The sequence below is a fragment of the Schistocerca nitens genome, chromosome 3 (assembly GCF_023898315.1).
Source record: "Schistocerca nitens isolate TAMUIC-IGC-003100 chromosome 3, iqSchNite1.1, whole genome shotgun sequence".
Classification (NCBI taxonomy): Eukaryota; Metazoa; Arthropoda; class Insecta; order Orthoptera; family Acrididae; genus Schistocerca; species Schistocerca nitens.
In genome coordinates, this window is record NC_064616.1 from 449,026,893 (window position 1) to 449,049,575 (window position 22,683).

The 22,683-nt window shown below is 45.7% G+C and overlaps 1 protein-coding gene across 1 annotated transcript in view; it reads right to left on the minus strand.

Annotated features, from left to right (window-relative positions):
- LOC126249271 (zinc finger FYVE domain-containing protein 26) overlaps window positions 1-22,683 on the minus strand; it is a 393,885-nt gene that overhangs the window by 301,741 nt on the left and 69,461 nt on the right. Inside the window, exon 8 of the mRNA XM_049950925.1 lies at window positions 11,783-11,863. Within this exon, the coding sequence (XP_049806882.1) occupies window positions 11,783-11,863 (81 nt within the window). The remainder of the gene's footprint in view (window positions 1-11,782; window positions 11,864-22,683) is intronic.

Sequence of the window (22,683 nt, forward strand, 5' to 3'; positions counted from 1 at the left end):
AGAAATATATCCATACTAATTCATGGTCTACATGTTAAATGAAGAGGGGTTTGTGGAAAAACATGGGGAGATCATTCTAACGGGGATAGGCAGAGATCCCGGCAGAGAGTCTTGTGGGCCATCCCAAATGGTAATCCCACCTGAGGTTGATGCTCCTTGTATGAATAAAGAATTTCAAAAATTGGATGATTAGGAAATAGTTGTATGGTAATGGCATATGTGAGCAAGAGTTGGTATTGTTTGAACTGAAGAGGTATGATCCCCACTTTGGCAAAGAGACTGTCTACAGGGCCAATCCAGAAGGTGCCAGTGTCTAGTATCCCTCCATGACAGTAAGGCAATCTGCACTCCAATAAGTGTGGACAAGGAAACGAGATCATTAGGCTGTCACATACAGGTAGGCTTTACTTGATAAACAAGGAGGCAATCATGAAAACTGAGTCCCAAATTTTGGTACTGCACAACAACATCCACATGCTGAGTACAGAAGGAGATTTTTGGGTCTGAATAACCATGGTAGAAGACACATTTTTTGGGAGAAAACTAGAAGCCATGGGTAAGAATCCAAGTGGAGGCCCTTTGGATGGCATCTTGGGAGCTGGTGTTCAGTCAAGACTGCAGATTGAAAGCTATGCAAAGTGCAAATATTGTCAACATACAGTATGGGGGTTGACCATTGGTCCAACGGAGGTAACTTGGCCATTAATGGTGAGGGTAAGAGTTTAACACTCAGCGTGGAGTCCTAAGAGATGACTTTTCTTGGACCTGTGGGAAACTGAGCAATGTGCCAATTCTAACCTGAAACAACTGGTGGGTTAAAAAATTATGAAAAAATTGGTGATTGCACCAAGCAGTGTTGAGTGTCTTATGCGGGTCAAGCAGTGTCAAGTGTCTTATGTATGTCACAAAGACTCATATGAGGTATTTGTATTTAGAAAAAGTCTGTCAGATTGCTGTTTCCAACCTAATCAAGTGGCCAGTTATGGACTGTCCCTCCCAGACACTATACTGGTAGAAAGATAAAAGGCCCATGATCTGATAACTTAGCTTAATCATTGGGCCACCATTGTTTCAAGCAGTTTGCAGAGCACTTTGATGATGCTAACATGTCAGTAACTGCCAATGGATATTGGGTTTCTTGCTATGTTTAAGGACTGTGGTTATAAGACTCTCTGTTCACCGCAAAGGGTTTGGTTTTGGTTGGTTTTGTTTTGCTTTAGGGCACAAAAAACAACTGGGGTCATAAGCGCCCAAGTCAAAACTGTAGAACACGAAGACATAGAGGGGTAAAAAAATGACTATATATCAGTCCCAATTGATATAAGAGATGACAGCTAAAAACAGGCACATGGAGAAAGGGCTAAAAAGACACCATACAGAAATGAAGGTCCACAAACTACAAATTAAATGGTCTTCACCATATTACTTTGATGGATAAAAAGTAAAATGAAGTCAACAGCCCACATTTTATTTACTAAATCGGCAGAAAAATCAGACGACAAACCCAAGCGGCGACATAAACGATTAAAAAATGGGGACTCCCTCAGGAAGTGGCAGACAGTTAACACTTGGGCGCATGTGTACAAAGTGGCGGGGTAACCCCACTTATCAAATGACGATGGCTAAAAAGGCAGTGTCCAATATGCAGCCTAGTTAAAATGACCTCCTCCTGGCAGGAGGGCCGAGAGGAGGTTGTCCAAGCCTCTGCGAGAGGCTTAATAAGCCAGAGTTTATTCCCGTGAAGGGAGGACCATTGGCAATGCCAAAGGGACACCACCTCCTGACAGAGAGCAACACAGAGATTATCAGAGGGAATATAGGAACTAGCAGAATGAGGTATGAGAACTGTAGCCTTGGCAGCAGCATCAGCTGCCTCATTTCCTGGCAGACCGACATGACCAGGATATCACATAAACATCACAATGGCTCCACCAAAAGTGAGCAAGTGACAGTTTTCCTGGACCCACTCCGCTAGGGGATGGGCAGTACAGTGCACACAGACTTTGAAGGGCACTGAGTGTGTCTGAGCAGAGGACACAATTGAAAAGTCTGTGTCGCCAGATGTACTCTGTGGCCTGATACAGGGCAAACAGCTTGGCTGTAAATACTGAGCAATGTGCCACAAGCGAATATCAAAAGACGCAGGCGCCAATGACAAAGGCACATGTGACCCTACTCTCAGTTCGAGAGCCATCAGTGTATATAAAAATTTTATTGCGAAGTTCCATGTGAAGGTAGTGAAACTGAAGGCGATAGAGTGAGGCTGGAGTAGTGTTCTTAGGAAACAAATGAAGGCCAAGATTAACATGGGCCGCTTCATGAAGGCAAGATGGTGAAGGGTTCACACCCACCGGGAAAGTTGCAGGTAGTGTGAAGTTAAGCCACCATAGCAAGTGCTGAAAGCGAAATCCACGAGGTAACAGAAAAGAGAGATGTGCCCCATACTGACAATCAAAGGAATCATCGAAGAAGGAGGCATAGGATGGGTGGCCACGCATAGCAGACAAACAGCATGCATACCTGTTGAGAAGGAAGTCACAGCAGTAGGACAGTGATAGTTCCGCAGCTTCAGCATACAGACTCTCAACCGGGCTATTGTAAAAGGTGCCAGTGGCCAAACGGATGCCATGATGGTGGATAGCATTGAGACGGTGTAAGAGGGATGGACGTGAAGACGCATCAACAAAGCAGCCATAGTTGGGTTTCCAACAGACAAGGGACCAGTACAAATGGAGGAGGGTGGTTCAATCGGCACCCCAGGATGTACCATTGAGGACACGTAAGACATTGAGGAATCGCATACAGCAGGCTGCAAGGTAAGACACATGGGAGGACCAAGACAGTTTTCTATCAAGCAGCTCCAGTAGTTTTGTAGTTTCAACGAGCGGAAGGGCAACAGGCCCAAGGTGTTAAGGCGGTGGGAGAAACCAATTGAGCTGCCAGAAGCTCATACAGATGGTTTTGTCACTGGAAAAATGAAAGCATTGTCGATACTCCAGGAGCAAAGATGATCAAGACATCGCTGAAGAAGTTGTTCAGTGAGACATGTCCAGGAGAACTGCAATAGATGGCAAAATTGTCAACAAAAAGGGGAGACGGAGATACCTGGTGGGAGAAAGGCCATTATAGGGTTAATGGCAATAGCAAAGAGTACAATGAGGAGAGAGCCCTTAGGCACACCATTTTCCTGAATAAAGGAGTCTGACAAGGCAGAACCAACACACACCTTGAAAACTCGGTCTTTTAAAAATTCCTGAAGGAAACAGGGCAGGTGGCCATGGAAGTCCCACATGTAAAGAGTATGGAGAATAAGTGTTCTCCAGAGTATGGAGGATACCTGTTCTCCAGCAGGTGTGGCAGGCCTTCTCCAAATTGATAAACATGGCCACAGTCTGGGATTTCCACAGAAAACCATTCATGACATAGGTGGACAAAGTGACAAGATCGTCAAGTGCAGAATGTCGCGCTCGAAATCCACACTGCACATTCGTTAGTAAATTGCATCACTCCAGCCACCATACCAGCCAGGCATGAATCATACGTTCCATCATCTTATGAATGCAGCTTGTGAGAAAGATGGGGTAGTAGTTAGAAGGAAGGTTTTTGTCCTTACTGGGCTTAGGTATGGTATGGTATGGTATGGTATGGTATGGTATAGTATGGTATGGTGGCTTCACACCAACATCCGGGAAATGTGCCCTCTGCCCAGATATGGTTGTACTTGCCCACAAGAGAAAGATTCTGCAACATCCAAATGTGGACGCCATCTGACCCTGGGGTGGAGGATCAGGATGAACGAGAACATGATCTAGCCCGCTCACAGTAAAGATGGCATTGTAGCACCCACAATTCAAAGAAGAGAAGGGTACTGCCTGAGCCGCCTCCACTCATTTCCGATGAAGAAAAGCAGGATGATAGTGGGAAGAGCTCAAAATTCCTGCAAAATGGCGGTCAAAGGTGTTGGAGATAGCAATAGGGTCCACAATGACATCATCTGCGACTGACATGTCAGATATTTGGGAATGGATCTTGGTCCCAGAGAGCCGTCGGAGGTTGGCCCACATGACAGAGGAAGGGGTGGAACTGTTAAAAGAACTAGTGAATGAAATCCAGCCAGCTCTTTTGCTATCCCAAAGAGTGTGACAACACTTTGCATGCATCTGTTTATAATGAATACAGTTTGCCATCGTAGAATGAAGGTTAAAATTGCGGAGAGCACGTCTCCATGCGCAAACTGCGTCACAGCATGCCTCGGTCCACCAAGGGACTGGGACATGGTGTGGTAAAGACGAAGTGTGAGGAATGGAATGTTCTGCAGCAGTAAGGATAAAATTTGTGAGATATTCTACCTGGTCATCACAACCGGGGAAACCTTTTTCTTCGAAGGTCGCCAGGGAGGAGTAAAGCTGCCAGTCAGCCTTAGTAAGCTGCCATTTGTGTGTGCACGCACTTGGGGCAGGAATCAGCAAACACATAGCACACTGGAAATGGTTGCTTGAGTAGGTGTCAAAAAGAACAGACCATTCAAGATGATGGGCAATCTGGGCAGTGCAGAAGGATATGTCAAAATGGGAATAGGTGTGCAAGGAGTTGGAAAGGAAAGTGGGTGCTCCAGTGTTAAGACAGAAGAGGTTAAGGTGGTTAAGAAGATCAACCTAGAGGTCACCTCTCTGACAGGTCCTGGGAGAACCTCAAAGAATATGATGCACATTAAAGTCACCGAGTAGCAAAAATGAGGGAGGTAGCTGCCCTATAAGCTGATGAAAGCCTGCCCTGGTGACATCGAATGGTGGAGGGACACAAATGGTACAGGTAGGGAAGGAAAAGGTGAACTGCAGCAGCTTGAAGATGGGTAGTCAGGGAGATGGGTTGACTATGAACGTCATCCCGTATGAGCAGCATGACGCCCCCATGAGATGGGATGCCGACCTCAGGAGGAAGGCCAAAATGAACCGGGAAGTAATGTGAACGCTCAAAGGACACAATTTTGTTTCCTGAAGGCAGAGTACAAGGGGATGCTGCAATGCTAAAAGCAGCCGCAAATCCTCTTTGTGGGACCGAAGGCAGCAAACATTCCATTGGAGGAGAGTCATGATGAGGAAGAGATGTAGAGGTGTCACCTCGGAGGCTGCTGAATGCCAGCCTGCGAAGAGTCACTACTATAGAGCACAGAAGCAGGAGGATACTGCTCCATGGGTTCCACATAAGCATCAGCTTGCTTGTGATGGCGGTCTGTGGAGTACAACGCTGAAAAATGGTTGGTGTTGTGCACCGGCGACACAGAGGCCGGCTGGGCTAAGGTATCACATGGCGACACCGTCAAAGAGGATCTTTGAGTCGGTGAAGGAGAAGACCGTTTGCTTTTGGTGGACTTCTTGAAGCCTTTCTGGTTAGAGGAAGACTCAGGTGTTGGTTGGCTGGAGGGACATATGAAGTTTTCATGGTAGTACTCCTCCTGTCCTTTCCAGCTTACTGGCTGTGTAGCTGGTGGCTTTGCCCTTGAGGCAAGAGTTTGATGGCTTCTTGCATAGCTGGACGGGGGGATGGTGATGCTACCTTAACACTGGGTGGTTTCACAATCTCAGAGCTGAATTGTAGGTCACATGTCTGCATGGCCATGTCCTTCATGGAGTGAGGGGTAACAAGAACAGAACTATAGGTGCCAGATGGAAACACGCAGGGTTTGTGACTAGCCAATAACTTGCAAGCGACTGGGTAAGGCCCTTTTTCCTTTTCCCTGATTCTCTTGGACAGACCACTTATCAAAACACATGGGACAATCCCAAGAGGCGGCAGCATGCCCACCACTGCAGTTGATACAGTGGGGAGGAGGAGGCCGACAATCGCCCTTGTGCGCATCCCTACCATAGGTGGCTGGGTGCTGATGAGGTGTTCTAGTGTGGTTGAAATGATGACACTGATAGTACTGCATCGGGTTTGGAATGAACAGCCAGACTATGATAATTTCATATCCTGCTTTGATCTTAGACGGAAGTACCACTTGAGAAAAAGAGTGTGGGTGGGCACTAAGGAGGAATCTACCTTTCATTGCCTAGTGGTTGGCAATGACACTCTGATCAGAGAGGTAAGATTGGATTTTGGCCTCAGTTAGATCGCCGAGCAGCCTAGCATAAATATCATCATGGGAAGAATTCAAAGTTCTATGGGCCTCAACATGAACATGGTAGCCATGGAGAAGTGAGGCAGCAAGCGGTTGTTGTGCTTGAGAATTGGAACTATTTTCCAAAAGCAAAGTGCCAGTCCGTAAATGAGAGCAGGATTTCACAGGGCCAGCAATTGCATCAACACCTTTCTGAATAAGAAATGGATTTACCATGGTGGAGGACTGACTGTCTTCAGTATGTGAGACCACGAGGAACCGCGGTGCAGCGGAAAGGGTCTTTGAATTGTTAGCCTCATTACGTTTACGTTTCGTACACATTGATTGTGAAGATGGTTGACTCATTGTGAGAAAATCATCCATGATTGCCAGTGTGTCCGATGGTGTGTTCCTTCCAACTGGGGGCCCCTTTCGCAAGGGAGCGCACCCGCCTCAGGTGATTGTTCGCACCTCAAGTCACACCTCCTGAACACCTGACAGAGGGACCAATCGGCAATTTGGGAAGGTTGCAGCTAAGGCAATCACCCCTCCCTGGGCCTTGCCTGTACCAGACTGTACTTTAAAACCCTACCTGTCGATGCGGGGCTGGGAATTATGCATACCCAGTCACCTGTTAGGCATCAGACGCTTGGGCCGGCCTTCAGGAGCACGCAGGGAGGAAGAAGAAAAATATGAACCTCAAATGCTGAAGCAGAGCAATGAGAGGAGAAGGGAAACAAAGAAAGGAAAACGGAGTGAAAAACAATGGTGAGACTGTTCTTATGTCAGCGACACACGATGCAGAACTTTCCCAATAACACCCCAGACATGTTCCCCAAGGGAGAGTAAAAAGAATAGCAAGAGGATAGACATGCAGCATGGAGGGGAAAAGATGCTGCAAAGGCTGGGGCTCCATGGTAGCCAAGCACAAACCTAGCAAAGAGTGGCACTGCAAAGGGAAACACCCTCTAGCCAGTTACAGCTGGAGACACAGAATCACTGTCAGATGTTGTATCACCTGAACCTGGAGTCATATTGTGAGATAAGTTATGAGCTTAAAGGTTCGTTATGCAATTCAGGGTAAAAGGAGTGGAGGTGAGGGGGTACAGGGCAGGAGGATATCTTCAAATTGTCTTTTATGAGCCTGAAAAGTAGGCAGGCAAGAAGAGAGTGTTAATGCAGTCACGAAGTGGGTTGTAAAGTGTTCAGCAACTGTCAGTGCAGCCATGTGAATACCATGATGAATGAAGGACACCTGGCAGAGTTGATCTTTGGTGATCCAGTAGATTGAGGAGCCTGATTCACACATGGAATGCAGAGGCATACATTTTCAAGAAGGAGACATTGTGCTCCCAGTATTCCTTCTTGCTGCATTTAATTAAGTAGTGAGTCTTTGCACATAGCTGTTTAAAGCAAGGGTGGCTCAAGGGCCACTTAGTGGAAGCAAAGGTTAGCAGATGGTCACACCTCTTAAAAAGATTGACTTCATTAGTTAACACTGTATTTTAAAAAAAATCAGGAGTGATATTCCTTGTTGAGAAACTCATCACAGCCTGTCACATAATTTCTATTGGGGAGCATCTATGTTTACTCATGTTGGTTTTTAAGAAAGAAAAACTTTGCTCACCAATGTATGTAGAGCCAAATATAGAGAACACATTCCAAGAAAACTTCTTCTTGCAAGGAAATTCTTTAGCAAATGAATATTTGTAAAAGTCAAGCAATTTGACAACGTGAAACATTTCATTCATGATGTGATCTGACTGCATTTCAATAAATTCAAGCTGTAGCTCCTCAGGTGCTGTATCACCATCAGCAGTGATGGAATGAGAGAAAAAATTGAATTTAAGATCAATTTTTAAGTCTTCTTGTGACCTTCTGCTCCAAATTCTGCAGACAACCCCCAAGCTTATCAGAAACACTTTCAGGCACTTTCTGTTTTCCTCATAAAGGGAAACGAAAAAAGATGCCTACACCTGCTTCCTTTTTCAGTAGACCTATTGTGCTTTGAAAGATCTTACAAGCTTTCATATTTCATGCAAAACAACTCCTTTCCCTGGAATGTCATGTTCAGTTCATTCAATTTGTCAGATACATCAGGCTGCAAACATCATCTCATATCTCCACTCCTCACAAAATCATGAGATACCTCCTTCTCTACAAATATGAGGATTTATTCTGCAATGCCCAGACTCCTTTAACACTTTGCCAAGGATCAACTAACTCAAGCTGTTGTTGTAAATTATATCTTCCCCAAAGAAAAGATTTCAATTGTCAGTGGTGCAGCGTCCTAGCTCTGATTGCGCCCACAACATCAACAATACAGTCTGCCTCTACCACATGCTTTAAATCCAGTGCTGCTTTACAGAGGCTCTCCTGATGAAAATGCAGTGAAAATACAAGATATTACAGCCAGTCTCTTGTGCTTTTATCCTGTTTTCTAAAAGCTTAACCATACCTACAAGTTTCCCACAGAATGCTCTGACCCTTTTCTTGTAATGCTAGCCGTTTCATTGCAGGACAAGCCATTTTTCTCCACACATTTGACAGCACACTCTAGCAAGTCCCGACTAGTGGTTCTATCTGTCATTGACTGGTGGTCACATAACCCCTGTCACAATGAAATTGTCATTAATTCCGTGGATAAAGATGAGTATCTGTGCACTGTCTTCATTATCTGTGCTCTCATCCACTGACTAAGAAAAAGAAAACAAAATCTTTGCTCTCAGTCTTCAGTTTTTCTGTGAGTTTTTTCACTATTTGAGTCCTTATAGAGCTCTATAGTCTTTGACAATGGAGTGCTTTCAAATTTGCTTCTAAGATCAGGACACAATATGGCTGCATGCACTACCACACACTGCTTAATAAACTCACCATCCAAAAAAAAGCTTCTTGGATACTCTAGATCATAGGCTACCAAGAAACTTGCTTCTGTGGTATTATTTTAAAGTGTTGTTTGTTTTGTAAATATGATTATTGCTTCTTCAGCCTTGTCACAAAACCTGCGGCTTCTGTTTTGTGTTCTTCCTCAAAAAGTCTGCAGACAAATTTACTATGTTTTCTTTTGCAACATCTTTTCAGATCATACTCCTTATATACAGCTATCATTTCATGACACAAGCAGCACACTGCTTCATCTGCTGTGTTAACTAAGAAATAATTGTTTGTCCATTCTTCATTAAACATACAACATTCATGACTCATTTTATGTATTTTTGGAGGGTTCATGTTTCAATAAAGTTGGGAATTTATATATTTACTGTTGCATAAGCAAAATATAAAGCACATCAACTAGAAAATCAGTATACATTGTGCTATAAGGGCAAGTCAAGTTTGCATTTGGTGCAGTGGCTGATGGGAGTGACCGTAAATGGGAAATGCCTTTCTGGTCACTACCCTCAGCCACTGTGATGAATGTTGACTTGGTTTGCATGATTAGTTTCTACAATACACGTGGGTAATGGCGTGGTCATCCTAATAGAAAATTTTGGTCACGCACAGGTCAGAAATCTCAGTAAAAGGTGGATTTTTCTGACTGTTTTGGCAAGCTGCACAAGAACCCATAATGGGCTGCATGTGGTATGCGGGCAGCTATTTGTCCACCCCTGGTTTAAAGTGATGATTGTGGTCTCTGAAGGACACTGCTTGAGACTCTGCAGGATTCTTCAACACTTCTGAACAGCTGTTGCAATGTATTTGGTCCACTGTGGTACCAGTCACCAGTAGAGGGAGGCTGTAGAAAGGGGAACAGCACTTCATATATAATGAGTGATTGTGCCAAAGCTGCATCACTCAAACATGTTGATACAACCGGACTGAGAAGGGTGATGGCAGAGGTGTACAACTTCCAACTGACTCTTCAGAGAGCCCAACATGGCAGCTGGTCTGTTGGGCAGTGACAAGTGATAAGACCACCTGAAAGGGGGCACTGACACAAAAATCATCAAGTAGTGACTACTTGAGGAAAAGACTGTATGGTCAACAGCTAAAAAGGTACCATGGGTGACACTAAAGTGGGGAAGAGTACCATCACTGATGAGACACAGATCACTATAAGAAAGAAGCCGGTCAAGCAGAAGGCCCTTATCAGACAACGTGGAACTTCCATACACAGGGTGACGCACAGTGAAATCCACAGGAAAGAGTAAGGAGAAGAGTGTGGGAGGGGGGACGCACCAGGGGGTGAGAGATGTTGGATTCTCTGCATGGGAATAAATAAATGTTACAAATAGTGATAACTGGGATAATTTGCACTTGCACTGCTATTGCTTCCAATGTGGTATGGCTGGAAACCACTCACGGAAGACATATTTGCGAACCACTGTACAGACCCATGTACACGAGCTCTCTGTGCCAATACGGTTCTGTCAGAATGTTGAAGAGTTGGGGTGTGTGGGTGGCATGAGGGGTGAGTGGGGTATTGTGTTTCTGAAAGTTACTCAGTTTTGTTTCCCTCCCAAAGCATGGCCAAGGAGTTAAAGTTCTTCAGGTCATAACAACATGCACTGAAGAATTACAGCCTGTTTGAAAAGACTGCCAGAGCCTCACGGATGTTGGCCAAGGACAGGAGGACTGCTGAAACACAGTAAGTGTTGTTACAAGAATCCTTCTCTATGTAGTTCAGCAAAGCAATACTCAAGGGGAGGATCCAGATGGGATGGGTTGTCAAGCAGCTGTTTGTTGTTGAACATATTGTGCTCAGCAGCATTTTCCACCACTGGGTGGTGATCTGCTCTTGGCCACTGTTTGGTGATAACCACTCATTCATTCATTCATTCACTCAAGTGGACACCTGGTTGGCATCATTCCCATGTAAAAGGGTGTGAAGGAGTTAAGCAGAGGTTGCATATGATATTACCGTTTTCATAGGTAGATCTGCCTCTGATAAGGTAGGATATGCCTGTGATAGGACTCAAGTATGATGTGTTGGATGGGTGCTTAGAAAGGAGGTACAATGCATGTGACAAGATGATGGAAGTTTGATGAGGCATACAGATAGACTCATAACCCTCTCTATACCAGCTGCCACCCACCCATCTCTCCAGCCCTGTCTCCCTCTCTGCATCTCCGTTCACCTAATGTCCACACCATCTGGTACAGTCCCTTACTCCAATTCAGTTGCCGTTCTGTTACAATGTAGTTGGCTCAGAGAATACAGTAGAGAGAGAGAGAGAGATTGAGAGAGAGAGAGAGAGATTGAGAGAGAGAGAGAGACACAGAGAGAGAGATAGGATTGATTTTTTTTTTCCTGTTAGCTCAACAGAAGTATCTGTCTGAAAGCTAAGCAATGTACTCAGTCTTATGTGTGTGTCCATCAACAACTCATTCCTGAACTACATTGTGAATAGCTATCTTTACTCCTTCCAGACATTTCAAAAACACTCAAAACAGATGAGTTTTGAAAAGCCTGTGACTGTTCTCCAACTGATCCCTACTTCTATTTGACCATTCTTCAGAAAATATGTTATAATCTCAATGCAGAGCGCATTATAAGAACCATGCAGGAAAAAGGTATTTGTACAATACCTGGTGGACTTTTATTAGAGCACATTCTAAATTATGCTTGTGCATCTGTTAATACCACATATGATTCTGCACATCCCATGCAAGCATCTGAATCCAACATATACTACAAACACAAACTAGGAAAAACATGCTTTAAAAAAACATCTCATAACATACCTGGTTGACATTTATGTGCACAATGCTGTTGTGTGTCTGCTGCAAAAAAATTATGTTCACTAGATCTCCTCATTTTCTTGCCTGAAAACATTAATAAGGTTACATTTTTCTAGTATATTTTCAAATAAGAGGGGCAATCAAAAGCTTCTGTTTGAGGGTGTTGTTGCAGCTCATATGCAACTGAGCATGACTGCAATACGGGTACACAAGCACCAACATGAACGTAAGGGATTAGTGTGGCATTAATATCTTTCTGGCATGAGTGTGGTAAATTAGAAAACGTGAACTATGGGGACATTTTACCAAATGCACCCAAAAAGGAGCAACATGCTGTTAATCTTTCCTTGGTTGCCAAAGGACAAACACTGGTAGATATCCATCAGAGAATGGATCCATATCGGAAATATTGTAACACAGAAGTTATGCCAACTCAAGTGGGAGACACTTGAGTACCTGATTACCACACCTTCAGTCCCTTAAGAAAGGCCTTCCAGGAGAAATGATCCCTGTTGGATGAGGATGTGCAGCAGGCAGTTACAGATATCTTCATGCTGTAGGACACATTGTTTTACCAAACAGGTATCTTCAACCTGGTTTGTTGGTGGGATGACTGCCTCAGTGCTCATGGTGATTTTGCCTGATTAGCGTATCAATTCTGGACTGTATGGCAAACAGAAACTGCTTGATCACCCCTTATACATTTGAAATATAATTCAACAAGACTGTTTTTTTTTCATATTTTAAGAACAAATCTGATGTTACAAAGTTATTGTATGCTTTCTACTATACAAAGGTACCATGGGTGGGAGGGAATGGTACAGACAAAAATGTAAAAAATACAGGTTAAGCAGTTTTTCGTATAAGTGAAGACAACAACCACCAAATACACTGCGCAACAAAAGGATCACTTTTTCGAAACCCTGTAAATGTCTTCCATTCAGATGAATAAGTTTGAAATTTATCACAAAGATGCATATAACCTTTCTCTGTAATGATGCAAAAGCAACATTTCAAACAGCAAGAAGTCGGGGAAAAGAAAGGGGGCGGGGGGCACAGCTGAGAAGTTCGTCAGCTGTAAGTTGGATTATTGATGCCACATTGGCACCAAATTTTGCCACAATTCTGCCCAATCCCACTATGCATGTGTCACATGATGGGAAGGTCATTACACTCCCTCTTACCCACAACTAGTATTGAAATCATGCAGTTTTCTTATATGTGGACAAGGTGGTGGTGGTGGTGGTTGTTAGTGTTTAACGTCCCGTCGACAACGAGGTCATTAGAGATGGAGCGCAAGCTCAGGTTAGGGAAGGATTGGGAAGGAAATCGGCCGTGCCCTTTCAAAGGAACCATCCCAGCATTTGCCTGAAACGATTTGGGGAAATCACGGAAAACCTAAATCAGGATGGCCGGAGATGGGATTGAACCGTCGTCCTCCCGAATGCGAGTCCAGTGTGCTAACCACTGCGCCACCTCGCTCGGTATATGTGGACAAGGAAAACAGCGTTTGTGTTGGGGCTTATGGGCACTCAACATCGAGGTCATCAGCGCCCAGACACACATTAAAAGAAACGAATGTGGACAGACCAAATAAAACTCAAGCACACACTCAAAGAAAGAAGGAAAATGCTACATAAGAAAGTAAAACCGAAGGAAAGGGAAAACATAGGAACAAGAATGCCACAGGAAATTGTCATTGGCTGGCCACTTACATAAAATATGGGAGAGCTTGTCACACAGTGGGCAAATTAAAATCATCTACCTACAATCTTCGTAAAAACATTGGACATGGCACAGAACTTTAAAACTTTAACCACATTCGTCCGAGTGTTGCCTAAAAGAGATGGCAGGTCCGCTGGCAAGTCAGCCGCGGCCCGCTGGCCAGAAAATAAAACGCAATCCAATAAAACGTGGTGCACAGTGACCTGGACGCCGCAAGCACCACACATTGGAGGGTCCTCTCGCCGGAGCAGGAAGCCATGCGTCATAGGGCTGTGGCCTATTCGAAGCCGATTGAGGAGAACCTCGTCTCGTCTATGGGGCTGAAAGGAAGTACACCACACACGCGTTGTGGGCTTGACGATACGGAGCTTATTGTCAGTCACTTCCAGCCACTCAGCCTCCCACCGACGCATGACTCGTGAGCTCAACAGCGAGGTGAGTGCGTGCAGGGGGATAGCACACTGAGATACTTGTGGATCGAGACACACCTCCTTGGCTGCGAGATCTGCCCTTTCATTCCCAGCAATGCCGACATGCCCCGGAACCCAGCAGAAAGCTACAACCTTCCCCAGTCGCTGTAGTCGGAGGAGGGCATCCTGGATGGTCTGGACTATTTTGTCTGCCGGATACAAACGTTGCAATGAGTGAAGGGCACTGAGTGAATTGGAAAAGACAAGAAATTTAGGAGAGGAAGAATGTCTCATTTGCTCCACTGCCCGCAAGATCGCGGACAATTCTGCATCAAAGACAGTAAAAGTCTGAGGCAGTCGGACCTTGAGGACACGATCTGGAGAAACAAATGAGCAACCAACGGAATCCCCTTGTTTCGACCCATCCGTAAAAACAGCTACATAGTTGTGGTGCTCAGATAAAATGGCAGAAAATGCTGCATTAAAAACGGTGGCAGGAGTGCAATCTCTCTTGGACTGCAATAAATCTAAAATCACACCGGGCCTCTGCAGTAACCAGGGTGGCAGGCAGTTAAAACCCTGGATTTGGGGTTGTACAGACTCCACACTGAGAGACTCTAGCACATGTTGCACACGGATCCCAAACAGCAACGTAGCCCGGGGACAGTGGGAAAAAAGGCGGTCTAGAGGTGGATGGGCAACAAGATGGTGAGCAGGCGAGCTGGGAGCTGCAAGAAACTTACAAGCCTGGCGCACCAGCAGGAGCTGCCTCCGGATGGTAAGTGGCGGTTCGCCAGCCTCAGCACAGAGGCTGGGTACGGGACTGGTCCGATAAGCACCCGTGGCCAGTCGAATCCCAGCATGGTGAACAGCGTCAAGGATCCGCAAATAAGACGGCCTCACTGACCCATATACTGTGCACCCATAGTCCAGCCATGAACGCACAAAAGCTCGGTAAAACTGAAGGAGACGCGCCCTGTCCGCTCCCCAAGACCTGTGGCTGAGGCACTTGAGGATGTTCAGTGCCTTCAGGGTTCTGGCTTTCAAGTCATGTAGGTGTGGCAGCCATGACAACCTGGAGTCAAAAACTAGGCCCAGAAACCGCACTGTGTCTCTAAAATGTAGGACAGTATCCCCCATATGCAAGGCAGGCAAAGTAAAAAGACGACGAGAACGATTAAAATGAACACAAACACACTTATCGGCAGAAAACCGTAAACCCGTCTTTGCAGCCCACTTCTCCAACCGCCGCACTGTGAGCTGCAACTGACGGCTCACGGTTGCAACACTGGAGGAGGAACAGAAAACAGCAAAGTCGTCCACAAACAAGGAGCACTGTACTGGACTCCTCACTGTAGAAGTTATACTGTTTATGGCTATGGCAAAGAGGGTAACGCTTAAAACACTGCCCTGGGGGATACCGTTCTCTTGCTCAAAGCGATCAGACAGTGTGTTACCAACGCGGGTCCGAAAAAACCGCTGAGACAGGAAAGACCGAATGAAAATGGGGAGGCAGCCATGAAAGCCCCATTGATGCAGCTGTGCAAGAATAGTGTCTCCAAGTAGTATCATATGCCTTACTGATATCAAAGAAGATGCCGATACAGTGATGCTGATGGAGGAAAGCCTGCTGAATAGCTGCCTCGAGGAGGGTCAGGTTGTCGACCGTGGACCGAAATTTTCGAAATCCACACTGAAAGCGGCTAAGGAGCTGTCTGGTCTCTAACAGCCAGACCAGACGACAGTTAACCATCCGTTCCAGGGTCTTGCCGACAGAGCTTGTCAAGGCGATACTACGATAACTACTGGGACATGTGCGGTCCTTTCCTGGTTTGAGGAGAGGGATGAGGATTGCCTCCCTCCACGAGGTTGGGAACACTCCTGTCTGCCATATGAGATTAAAACATTTGAGGAGGATTTCCTTTGACGCCGCTGGCAGATGTCGAAGCATGGAGTACCGGATGCGGTCGTAACCTGGTGCAGTGTCAGATGTCTCAGTAAGTGCCGATTCAAGTTCCCACATGGAGAAAGGGGAGTTGTAGGCCTCAGAACTGTTTGACCGGAAGTCCAAGTTCACTCTTTCGACAGTCATACGGTAGCGATGAAACGCTGGATCCTGGGTTGCAGTGGCAGTACTTTGTGCAAAATGCTCTGCCAGTGTCTGAGCAACGGCTCTGGGTGTCGTTTGGAGGCATCCCTGGTTCAGGACTGCAGCTATTGGTAAACGGCTGTGTTTACCGGAAATCCTCTGGATGGCTTCCCATACTTTTGTGGAACAAGTGGAACGGTTGATGGAGTCCAGGAACTCCTGCCATGACCTTTTCTTCCTCTCTTTACTGACACGGTGTGCCCTGGCTCTCGCGATTCGAAAGGCGGTAAGATTGACCGCTGTTGGGCAGCATTTAAATCGGCGAAGAACCGCACGCCTGTCCCGGATGGCTGAACAGCACTCTTCTGTCCACCAAGGCACAAGGCACCGCTTAAGAGGGCCAGAAGACTGTGGTATGGACAGGTCAGCAGCATGATGGATCACAAGTGTGATGTGATCCACCCATTCCTGTACGCTGTTGTGGCGTTCAAAGACAGCCAACCTAGTGAACAGTGGCCAGTTAGCCCTGCCAATCATCCACGATGGCGGCCTCTGCTCCAGCAATACACCATCCAGGAGATGAAGGCAGATGGGGAAGTGATCGCTGGAATGAAGGTCGTCAATGACCTCCCAGTGAACAGAGTTGATGAGGGTTGGAGAGCAGAAAGATAGGTCAATGGCTGAGAATGATCCAGTAGCAGTAGAGAAATGAGTCGGAGTACCTGTGTTGAGGATGCACAACACTTGAGATGTTAGGAGGCTCTCCAAAATTCAACCTCGAGTGCAAAGAGAAGCTGAGCCGCACAGGACATGATGGGCATTGAAGTCTCCCAGGAGGAGAAATGGGCGGGGAAGTTGGTCGATAAGATCTGTGAGAGCGTCTAAGGTCATTGCATCCAGAGGGGATAAATAAAGGGAGCAAACGGTAAGTCTCCGACGTGAATGAATTTCAACTGCAACTGCTTGCAGGTCAGTATCCAGGGGGAGAGCAGAGGAGTGGTGGTCATTATTGACAAACACGGCGACTCCGCCTTTGGCTCTTTCTCCAGTCAGGTCATCTTTGCGATACAACGTACAGTAGCATCAGATGGTTTTAAATGCGTTTCCTGTAAACACAAGCACAGGGGGCATTGCCGTGCTAGGAGGTTCAGTTCCTCCACATGTGCCCGGAATCCATTCATATTCCACTGTATAATGGGAGCCCTCTATCAGGGTGGGAGGACCTACATTCTCACTTTCTGTCGGGGAGGAGAGCCCACAACAGGTGGAGGCTCAGTTTTGGGGTGAGATGATTGCCCCAGTCTGACATCAACCTCCATCGCCTCTGAAGAGGAGTCGAGAGAGACATCAGAGAGAATGACATCAACATCAGCAGACTGTATAACTTCAGTCTCCTTTAGCAGGCGAGTCTTCACCTTTGGCTTTGGCTTCGATTTTCTGGCCTGAGGTGGCATTGGAGCCAAAACCTCAGAAGCAGTAGAGGGTGTAGCAGCGCTGGGCAGTGCACAAGACTGGACCCGGGAAGGGGCAGGAAGTTCCATGATGTCAGCTACCACGGCCTGGTCAGAAGGCCGGGTGGGGAGGAGCAGCAGGCTTCACAGGAACGGCAGCAGCACACATACATTGACAAACGCAGGTGCTAGTGCTGACAGTAGCAACCTCCGTTTGTGTAGCGGCATCGGTTTTCCAGACTGGCTGTTTCAGAACGGAAGAAAAGGAAGCAGCGAACGTGGGCGGCTGCAGGGACTTGTAAATTTTCTTTGCCTCACTGTATGGGATGCGTTTGGTGGTTTTAAGTTCCTGGATCTTCCGTTCCTCAAGGAAAACTCTACATTCCCTACTCCACACAGGATGATCCCCAGAGCAGTTGACACACTTGGGAGGAGAGGAGCAACCAACTCCCTCATGGGCGGCTTTACCACATTTCCTGCAAGTGGCTTCCCCTTTACAGCCGAGAGTAGTGTGTCCAAAGTGTTGGCATTTAAAACACTGCATGGGGTTGGGGTAATAAGGCCGTACACTGAGACATAGGAAACCTGCCTTCACATGCTCTGGCAATTTGGTGCTGTTAAATGTAAGGATAAACGAGTCAGATTTCATAAGAGCACCATCCACCCATTTCATAACGTGTTGCACGTCGACAATTCCTTCCCGGAACCATTCAGCCTTCAGTTCGTCTTGGGGAATGTCAACGAGATCTCTGCAAGTCACAACACCCTCGCTGTAGTTCAAGGTGTTGTGAAATTCAGTCTCTATCGCAAACTCCCCAAGAAATTGTACCTTCTGAAGGTTCTGGACTTGCTGGAAGCTAGATGTTTCAACCAACAAGGTGCCATTTCGCAAGCGCTTTACAGATTTTAATGTGCCAACAATACCTTCTAAGCCCTTCTGGAAATAAAATGGTGAAACTTTTTCGAAACTCCCATCTTTTCTTTTAATTATAAGAAACACATTCTACAAAGCAGCATGCGTTCTGTTACTACTACCTGAATCAGGAGGACTGGCTACACGAACCCTCTTGTGAGATTGGGTGTTAGAACCTACCAGCGGCCCACCCTTTCCGCTGGGAGGAGAAGAAGAAAAGTTCGAGGGTTCCATCTCGGTCCCACGAGCAGCTAGGGAACTAGGAGTCCACCTAGACACAGCCCCGCGTGCCTAGGTAAGCCTTATACAACTGAGGTGCGGCAGGTTCCCCAGAGGTTGCCCGCTAACGACTGTTCCACCTCAACAGCCATGCATCTCATCAGTGCGCAGCACACCTTGAGATTGAGGGGTTGTTTATAGAGGTTTATTCCATCCTCACAATCCAGGCGGGCCAAGATCCCCATTCCCTGAGACACACAACATTCCACCGCCGTGCCGCACGGTGGTCGCTGAAGTATGCTCAGAGCTTACGGTGATGGGGGACTGGCGGCACTTACCAGCTCCCAGCTCAGGAACCCCGGGGTCACCAAGCCCGTACCCAGCAAATGAATGCTGAGCCCCTGGGGGCGCCAAGGAAAACATTTCAGACATGTTGCCACTCAGAATCGGCATGAAAAGGCCTCAGACAGTGGCATAAAGGGCATCAATGAAACCCCCCTTCCCCTGTGGCGCTGATTCCTACACATTTCACGGTTTAAAATGACAGTTTGCAGTGCGATAAGCAACAGGACAGTGTTTAACACTGCTGCCACCTCCTGTGCATTTGAATCCTACTCTATGGACATTGTTGGGCTGCAACCCAATGAATGTGATCGGACGCCTATGAAATGTAGTGGGACTGCAGTTTTTGTGATGGCATCCGGAGTGGAGCCATTAGAGGCTGTTGAAAACCATTTGATGACATCTGAAAGTGATCCGAGGCAGAAATCAGTTTTTATGCTTTTTTTATCCCTCCTTCATGTCCTTCTATGGTTTGATCATATGAGAGGAGGGCAGCATGCAAAGTTAAGAAGTGTGTGAATAAAAAATAAAATGACAAATGGTCTCTCTAAGACCTCCCCCAGTTCAGCAACACCCTCAGTGCAACCCACGCACCTTAGTAGAGCATATTTCATATTCACCTGTCAGAAACTTCAACACACATTCTGCCTTGCAGCTGCTCTAGTGTCTGAAGGCAGGCAAACACCACCTGAAGGGTATCAAAGGGTTACTTAACCTTCATGCACTAGAGCAGCCATGAGGCTGAATGAGTCTCAAAGCTTCTAACAGTTACATTTATAAAGTGTTCAACAAAGGTGCATGGGTGGCACTAAGAGTGTTATTGATCTGAAGGGAAGGGGGCAGGTGGTTGTCTTACAGGGTTCCTTTGCCATTTGATTCATTCACATCTTAATGTTGCACTCCCTCCCCCCCCTTCCCCCCCATGATCATGTGATAGCAAAACACAAAAAAGGAAGGATGAAAAAGCATAAAAATGTATTTCTGCTTTGGAACACATTCAGATTTCTTCAAATGGTTTTCAACAGTCTCTAATGGCTCCACCCTGTATAGCATAGCATAAATTGCACTCACACTACACTCCAAAGCGGTCACATTATGTTCAATGGAGTTAAAGCCACTCGATATCATTAGAGTGGAGTTGAAATGCCCAAGGAGTGGCAGCAGTCTTGAACATTGTGAAGAATGTTGTCCTGTTGCTCACTGCACTGCAAACTGTCGTTTTTTACTACAAAATGTGTGGGAATCAATGCCTCATGCAAAGGGGTAGTTTCATTGATGCTCTTTATGCCACAACATGAGGCATTTTCATGTTGATTGATAGTGTGTTTGAAATGTTTTCCTCGGCCACCCGTAAGCAAAGCATATTGTTTCAAAGTTGGTTTTCATGGTTCTAACGTCCATCACAGAGGTGTCAAAAGAAGGGGTGAAACGTAGGTAAGAGGGGCTGTGACAACTTTCCCATCATGTGACACATGCAAGGTATGGTTGGGCAGAATTGTGGTGAAATCTGGTATTAATGTGAAATCACTAATGCACCTTACTATTCACATGAACTTCTGAGCTGCAGCCTTTTATTTTTTGCATGTGTTGACACCTTACTGTTCAAAGCATTGTTGAGTCAGAGGGTGATGCAGCACGGTGCCACACCTTTGTACCATTACAGAAGAAGGTTGTAGGCATCTTGGCGATGAATTTCAAACCTATGCATCAGAATGGGAGATATTTACGAGGTATCGAGAAAGTGATCATTTAATTTTGTTGTACAGTATAGGAATAGTGCTGATTAGTACACAACCTTATTAAGTAGAAGTTGGAAACACACACACACACACACACACACACACACACACATTCTCCTTCTGTAGCAGTCCACGTGGGATAGACTGTTGTCTTAGACCTATGTAGTGGATTGTTGAAAGCAGGTGAGGCAAGGAGTATGAAGGGCATGAACTAGGATGGAAGATCAGGATTTTAGTATCTCAAGACATATGAGAATATTAGATGTAGCTCATAACCTTAAATTGGACAAGAATGGAGTAGGATATCAGCCACATCTTTTTGAAATGGACCATTCTGGCATTTACGGAATCCAAGAAAATCTAAATATGAATCACTGATGGGAGTTTAAACCAAGCAACCCTGAGACACATCACTCAGAAGGCAAGGACTAGGAAAGAAATGAAGGAATGAAGATTAGAATTTAGTGTCTCATCAACAACAAGATCATTAGAGTTGGACCATAAACACTGACTGAAGAAGGATGTGATGTGGTTCACAATACAACCATCTTGGTACTTGTCTTAAGTAATTCATGGAAGCCACAGAATATCTATGTCTGTGTGACCAGAAGGGAAAGCGAACCCTGGTCCACTCGATTGTGAGTCCAGGGTCCAATCACTGTTACATCTTGCTGGGTGCAAGGACTAGGGTGAGGAGAGAAAGAGGAGAATTGGAATACCTGGACACTAATTGTGGCACATGCGGAAAATGTGAGGGGAAATGGGGGTGGGGGAGAGAGACAATAGAAATCTATTTATACATAATTAAGGTGAAAGGAGAAAGTAATATGATATTTTTTTGGTGGTGGTGGGGGTGAGGGGTCAGAAAATCGTAGGAGACTGGGGCTAAGGCAGGTGGCAGGCAGCAATGTGAATAAACTGAAATCATGATTGTGGGACTGAAAGTCTGTGCTGGATGTATGGTTTCTCCCTGTGCAATTTAGAAAAGTTGGTGTTGTAGGTAAGAGGGTGGGATTGGGGGGACATGATAAGAAATCCTCATTAAGGTTGTACACATTGCAAAAGAGCAATTCAGATCAAATATATGCTGAACACACAAAGTTCTGCAACTGAGTGCCAATACTGTCCCTATGCTACAGTTTGTTGGTGACTACGATGGTTGACCATGTACTCACCTGCATTTGCATATAGCCTCTATCTACTGTGAGAGGATATACCACTAACAGGACTATATCAGGAAAAGGTGCATGAAACACAGTAACACGTCTTGCTCTTGGGTCTTTCATGTCTGGCATGGTTTTAGTAGCATGATTGGCATCAAGATATTGCAGGATACTTTTACATTAGACAGGTGAAGAAATATCATTTTGTGCAAAAGTTTTGAGGAGGATGCTCCTCATTCATGGCACAATGAAATTTAGTTTCAGCTCCTATGGACACTGTGGGTCAACGTCTTCACTCCATGGTGGTAAAGTGTGATAAGGGTTTGTGGAGGCTTATTGTGTTTGGATGAAATATTAGGAGCATGGGAACACTTTATCTGGAAGATCTCTTTGTGGGCTAAGCTGGAGGGTAGTGTCTGCCAGTAAAGGTACTGGAAGGGCCTTCAGCTGTTTCTAATTATTTATTTCTATCCCTTTTCTTATGTTGTTACCTTCTTTTCTGTAGCCCTCATCCTCCCTACCGCTCACTCCTCTGTACCTCTTGTCTTTTCCACAGTCATTCAGGAGAATTACACTGTGGTCCATAATGTCATTACTCCATGAATGACTTGGTTAAAAATGTCAGGGGAAGGCAACAGTTTATCACTCAAATAGGGTGCTTTCTAACAAACAATTTAATGAAACTTCTTGGCAGATTAAAACTGTGTGCCAGACTGAGACTCGAACTCGGGACCTTTGCCTTTTGCGGGCAAGTGCTCTACCATCTGAGCTACCCAAGCATGACTCATAACCCGTCCCCACAGTTTCAATTCTGCCAGTACCTTGTCTCCTACCTTCTGGAAACAATTTGTTA